Source organism: Sinocyclocheilus grahami, unplaced genomic scaffold (genome assembly GCF_001515645.1).
Source record: "Sinocyclocheilus grahami isolate Dianchi unplaced genomic scaffold, SAMN03320097.WGS_v1.1 scaffold47.1, whole genome shotgun sequence".
In the NCBI taxonomy this organism is placed as follows: Eukaryota; Metazoa; Chordata; class Actinopteri; order Cypriniformes; family Cyprinidae; genus Sinocyclocheilus; species Sinocyclocheilus grahami.
Window position 1 is genome coordinate 2,569,114 of NW_015505226.1, and position 6,211 is coordinate 2,575,324.

Below are 6,211 nucleotides of genomic sequence, written 5' to 3' on the forward strand. Positions count from 1 at the left end.
TTACCATGGAAATGGTACTTTAAAATCTTTTGGTGGTCTCCTCCCCCTTAGTGGGCGGTGTCAAGTGTCATATTACAAAATGCATTACGCTCTTTTACAATCAAAACTTTTTATAATCTTATTAATCTTATATAATTATTTTGAGATAGAAGTAAAATTGACAGAGAAATCTAGACATTTGTGACAGAAAAATGCATAAAAAATTTGGTGCCAAAGTTTGGATGGCACCAGGTGGCTGTTTGTGGTATAACGCCCTAAATAAAATCTCACTGGAACCTCAATTTTTTTCATATCAACTTCAAATTTGGAACATAACTTATTTAGACATAAGGCTTTAATTTTATACCAATTTTAGAGTAAAACCTGTTATGTCAAATATTTATTATATATCAAATTAATATAGTGCATTTTCTTTACAGTAAATTTAAACTACCATAACTTTTTGATACTTTACTTTTTTTTTTTAATTCATTTTGCGATAATCTGCTGATTTTCTTCTTTTAAAAAGGGACCAAACTTATGTCTGTATTCCAAAGTGTTCATAAATTACAACAATTTAAGTTTGGATAGTGCACCTGCATGCCTATTTAAAAAAAATGGGGTGTGACAGTTAAGGGGTTTAAGAATATTACTAAAAGCTACACAAAAAATATATCTTTTACTTGCTAAAAAGTGTGAACTATTAATCAGAGGGCAGAAGGTATGTAGAATATTGTGTACAACAGGGTTTTCAGCATGTTTTGATCATGCTGATAATTTGGACACCTCAGAAATTCTTGAATCAAATATGATACAGTTGGCTTTATAGTGTTAATACTTCAGGCTACAGGTTTGTTCTAATGTATAGTTAACTACAGCAGAAATTGTTTTTTTGGACAAAAGCATAATGTCTCTAACTAATAAACACACATTTTGAGGGAGGGGACATCCTGTTACAAGAGCGTGATGGGAACCAGAGAGCAAAGATATCTGATAATGGTTGTATTGCTTTTTTAAGTTCTCCATTTATTAACATGTTTGCACATTTTTTTTGCAGGTTGACCCGAAAGACTTCATGCTGACAGGCCTAAAGAATGAGACAGTGGGCCGGTTGCCAGGCAAACTCAATGGCCAGCAGTTTGTCATTCAGGATTGTGAGAACTGTAACATCTACGTATTCGACCATTCGGCGACTATTACCATTGACGACTGTGTGAACTGCCGTATTATTTTAGGTCCGGTCAAAGGGAGCGTGTTCTTCAGAGACTGCAAAGATATCAAGTGTGTGGTGGCCTGCCAGCAATTCCGCACCAGAGACTGCAAGAAAATTGATGTCTTTTTGTGCTGCGCCACCCAACCCATCATTGAGTCTTCAACAGGCATGAAGTTTGGCTGCTACCAGTACTACTACCCCGAGCTGGCTTTCCACTTTAAAGATGCAGGCCTCAGCATCTTTAACAACAACTGGAGCAATATTCATGACTTCACACCTGTCTCTGGAGAGACCAATTGGAGTCTCCTACCAGAAGATGCTGTTGTCCTGGAGTATATGCCTCTACCAGATCCTGAGTCAGAATTCAAGTCAGTGAGAATCTCTGCTGAAGCAAATCGGAGCATAGTGCCCCTGACCAAAGGAGGGCGCCGTACCGAGAGCGAAGAATCCTGCCTGTTTGTCTTTTTTGCTGGAGACTACACCACTGCTAATGCCCGCAAGCTCATTGATGAGGTTAGAACTAATTTGATAGTTGATGGTGTAGAATTGTCATTCATGGTTCCAACGATGGGTGATCCAGAAACTGACGTCATGTGCAGCATATTTGTTCATCTTTGAATTGTATTCGTGTTACATGCTTGAGGTTTCTCAACCTGGAAGTTAATCAGAATGAGTCAACATTTCCTTGCTTTGGCATTTCCAAAAAAAGCTTTGTGTTTATTACTCAGTTTAACGTCTAATTGAAAAACGTTGTTCACAGCAAGTTTTTTCATGTTAATTTGGGAAATGAAATCAGCTTTCTTCAGTCACTCCACCTATATAAATAGAAAAGGGGATGTATACTATTTCCCACTTCACTTAAATTTGTAACTTTTATCTGTCTTTTTCTACTAGAGATGTTGCCTGTGTACGATTAACTAACTTTAAAGTGTCTCTACATAATTTCTAGTGTGCTTTTGATTTTTATACTTGCAGGAAGTTAAGGAAGTGACTGACTGTCTGTAAATATCTTAGGTTGTTGGCACCTTTACTGTTTGTTCTAGTATTTTGTTACCAAAAGCAGGATGGGCTAAACAGGAAGGGCTCTGCTGCATAGTTTTAAAGGTCTGATTTGACAATTCACAGTATAATAGCTTCAGCCATATTTAACAAATCCTTTTCAAATGACATGAAACGCTTTTATGCAGAATGCAAGAAAAATTATAATAATCAATCTGTACCTGAATGAACAACTGATGTGGTGTTCATTCAAGCATGTTGTTTAGATATCAACCCATTATTAAAAATGTTTAGATCCATGAAGTATTACACTGTAAAATCATTTTAGAATGGTAAAACGGTAAACATTAATATCATGGCACATTATGAAATATTTTTACGTCAAAGTGAATCATTCACATTGACAAAACAAATGTGCTGTAAAAAAAAAATGAAGTTGATTTAATGTGGATTTAAACTACAGCTATATATTTTGTGAGTTCATGTAGTTTTACCTAAACTATCCTTGCCCTCTGCAATATATGGATTTGCTAAAACAAATATGTGAGGAAGAGACAGAAACAAAGTATTCGCCATCATGCTTTTGACCTTTTTGTTACTGACTTCATGTAGAAATCAATCACTTTATAGTGGTGATCAATTAGTTTTATTTTTATGGTTCTCAAATCTCAGTTAAAAAACGCACAGAAATCCTGGCCTGTTCACCAATGCATAACCAAGCTTATTCATGAAAACCTTTAATTTTGTAACATTGCTTTTTCTGGATCCACCTAAATGCAGACGACCACCAAAGGCTTTGTCCTCATTCAGACCAAAGAGGTTTCCATGCGCCCTGAGGATGTGAACCGAGTGTTCCAGAATAATGCAGAAAGCCTCACTGAGTGGATCACCAAAGGTGTCGTAATGTATTGTGTTACACCAAATAAGAAAATGTACAGCCTCTTGTAAATAGTTGCAAATATGAATGTCTCTTATAACACACTGATCTGTGTTCCTGCAGGTCCAGTGGTAGCCCTCGAGCTGAATGGAGATGGTGTGGTGGAGGCGTGTCGATCCATTGCCAATGAAGTGTTCAATGGCACTAAGGTAAATATAAAAGCAAGCTGTTACTTCTCAAGTCTATTTATTGAGAATTTGCTCTGATCATCCAAAGATTTTCATGCTAGCTGCTGCTTTTCCTGCAGCTGTTTGTTTCTGAGAGCAAAAATACGTCCTCGCGTGATGTCGACAACTTTTTCAACTTTGCTGACATGCAGATGGGACTGTGAAACTGGCGCAAAGAAGCACTTCAAATTAACGTGGGTTTATATTAGTTTGGTTTTGTCAATTTTGTCATTTCAGTGAATTGGAATTACTTAATATCTCAACACTTTTAGGGGTTTATATAACCACTATTTTAACAGACAGTTTTCCTCTGTGATCTGACCATTTTACATTTTCATGCCAATGAAAGAGGCATATGATCAGTTAGGGTTTTGGAACCAATCATGAAGGCAAGTGCCTTTAGATAGAGAACAAAATTGAGAACTGGAACTTTAGTCTAATCAAATATTGCTGTGGACAATATCACTTATGCTGAAAATAATGAATTTGATTATATAGATATTTATTTAATAGTTTTTTCCTTAAATGTATAGCTGGAAATTGTGTTTTATTCTCCTTTGCTTGTATACATGTCATTTAGTTTGTGTATACTAGATGGCGGTAAAAAAATATATATATTTCTCAAATGCCAGAAAACATGAATTGTTGAATCAGGTTTTTTATATTTAATATATATATATATACATACATACAGTAATCCCTTATGCTGAAAATAATGAATTTGATTATATAGATATTTATTTAATAGTTTTTTCCTTAAATGTATAGCTGGAAATTGTGTTTTATTCTCCTTTGCTTGTATACATGTCATTTAGTTTGTGTATACTAGATGGCGGTAAAAAAAATATATATTTCTCAAATGCCAGAAAACATGAATTGTTGAATCAGGTTTTTTATATTTAATATATATATATACATACATACAGTAATCCAAATTTGATGTGGATCAAAACCTTTCATCAAAATATATATATATATATATATATATATATATATATATAATAATTCATAGCATGTGTTTTTTTCTTTTCTTGTTAACATGGCTTTTGATTTGTCTTCAAATTGTATTTTCTGTTTTTTTTCAGTATTATTATTTTTTATTATTGTAACCAAATGACATTAGTCCTCCATATAAGTTTTTATGGTAACACTGTTCTAAAAAGAATGTAAATCTGATATGTTCCATCTGATATGTTGAATGTACTACTAAAAGGAGCTTTAGTTGTCTCCTTTACACTGCTCTATTTTTGTAGGAACTTTTTAGCAAGCAAAACTTTCCTGTGACCAAAAAAGTTTGTACATTTGAGAGAATCACAGTGTACTTTTTTTTTATTTCTAAATGGTTCTTATTTGTATGAGAATTTTGTAGAGTTGAATATAAGCTGTGATTTGTCAATACATTCATTTTAGTCAAAAGTTATGCGTCATCTCTATTTATCTGCAAATAGACACAAAGATAGATTACATCTTACTACACAAATGAATTAAGACATATCAACTGGTGCAAATATTTTTGTGAGTTGAGTACATATATGCTTTCAGAGATTGTGAGTTACTGTAAAATGAATGTAGTGTTGCATATTGTCAGAACCATAACCGTTTTGAATGTCAGTTTGAATGCCAAACTTGAAGGCTAATTTGGCTTATGTAGGAAACATTATTTAGACTTTCATGAAGAGGTCAAGAGGCATTTAATTATCATTTGCATAGTTAACACTGAGGAAAACTGGTCATTGAAATGCTTGTGACAAGGCTCAGGCATACAGTGAAAATAACGGGACCATACATAAACCATACATAAATAATCAAATGGTAAACATGAACATACACAAATATAGACATAAGTGGAGGGCACTGAGATATTAAAAGGCCATGAGCTATTTCACAGGCAGAACAATAAACACAGACAGAGCAATAAATACAAATAAGTGGAAGTAACCGATACAATAAGGGTAGATCGTGCTAAGAGTATTAAGCAGTCCTGAGGTACTGAGACAAGAATACTGAAATAGATCAGTGTCCAAAGTGTCAGTGTAAAGTGTCACAGAAAAATGACGGTACAAATACAATAAATAGTAAATCTTAAAGGGATAATTCACCAAAAAAATTAAATTTGATGTTTATCTACTTACCCCCAGGGCATAAGATGTAGGTGACTTTGTTTCTTCAGTAGAACACAAACGAAGATTTTTAAGTGAAACCGTTGCAGTCTGTCAGTCCTATAATGTCAGTGGATGGGAATCACGGCTTTGAGAGTCATAAAATATACACAAACAAAACCAAATTAAACCCTGCGGCTCGTGATGATACACTGATGTGAAAAGACACAAAACGATCGGTCTGTGCAAAAAACTGAACAGTATTTATATCGTTTTTTTTATCTCTGATTCACCGCAATGTCTGAACTGTCCTGAGCACGTTCGCATCTTCTTCTTCAGCCTGCGCTGAGGTGTCTTCTTGCTATACGGCGGATCGCAGACTTATAAGTGTATTGCCGCCACCTATCTCTCAAATGGACCATTGACACTCGTATCTACAATCTCAATTGGGAGTGTCAATGGTCCATTTGAGAGATAGGTGGCGGTAATGCACTTATAAGTCTGTGATCTGCCGTAAAGCTAGAAGAAGAAGAAGACGCTAACGCGCTCAGGACAGTTCAGACATTGCGGTAAATCAGAGGTAAAAAAACCCCGATATAAATACTGTTCAGTTTCTTGCACAGACTGATCGTTTTGTGTCTTTTCACATCAATGTATCATCACGAGCCGCAGGGTTTAATCTGGTTTTGTTTGTGTATATTTTATGACTCTCAAAGCCGTGATTCCCATCCACTGACATTATAGGTCTGACAGACTGCAACGGTTTCACTTAAAAATCTTCGTTTGTGTTCTACTGAAGAAACAAAGTCACCTACAT

The 6,211-nt window shown here is 35.0% G+C and overlaps 1 protein-coding gene across 1 annotated transcript in view; it reads left to right on the plus strand.

The window, feature by feature from the left end:
* Window positions 1-3,872, plus strand: part of rp2 (RP2 activator of ARL3 GTPase) — a 10,271-nt gene extending 6,399 nt beyond the window's left edge. Inside the window, exons 2-5 of the mRNA XM_016268681.1 lie at window positions 1,037-1,705; window positions 2,972-3,086; window positions 3,192-3,277; window positions 3,376-3,872. Coding sequence (XP_016124167.1) covers window positions 1,037-1,705; window positions 2,972-3,086; window positions 3,192-3,277; window positions 3,376-3,459 — 954 coding nt within the window. The 3' untranslated portion in view covers window positions 3,460-3,872. The remainder of the gene's footprint in view (window positions 1-1,036; window positions 1,706-2,971; window positions 3,087-3,191; window positions 3,278-3,375) is intronic.
* Window positions 3,873-6,211: the final 2,339 nt, after the last annotated feature.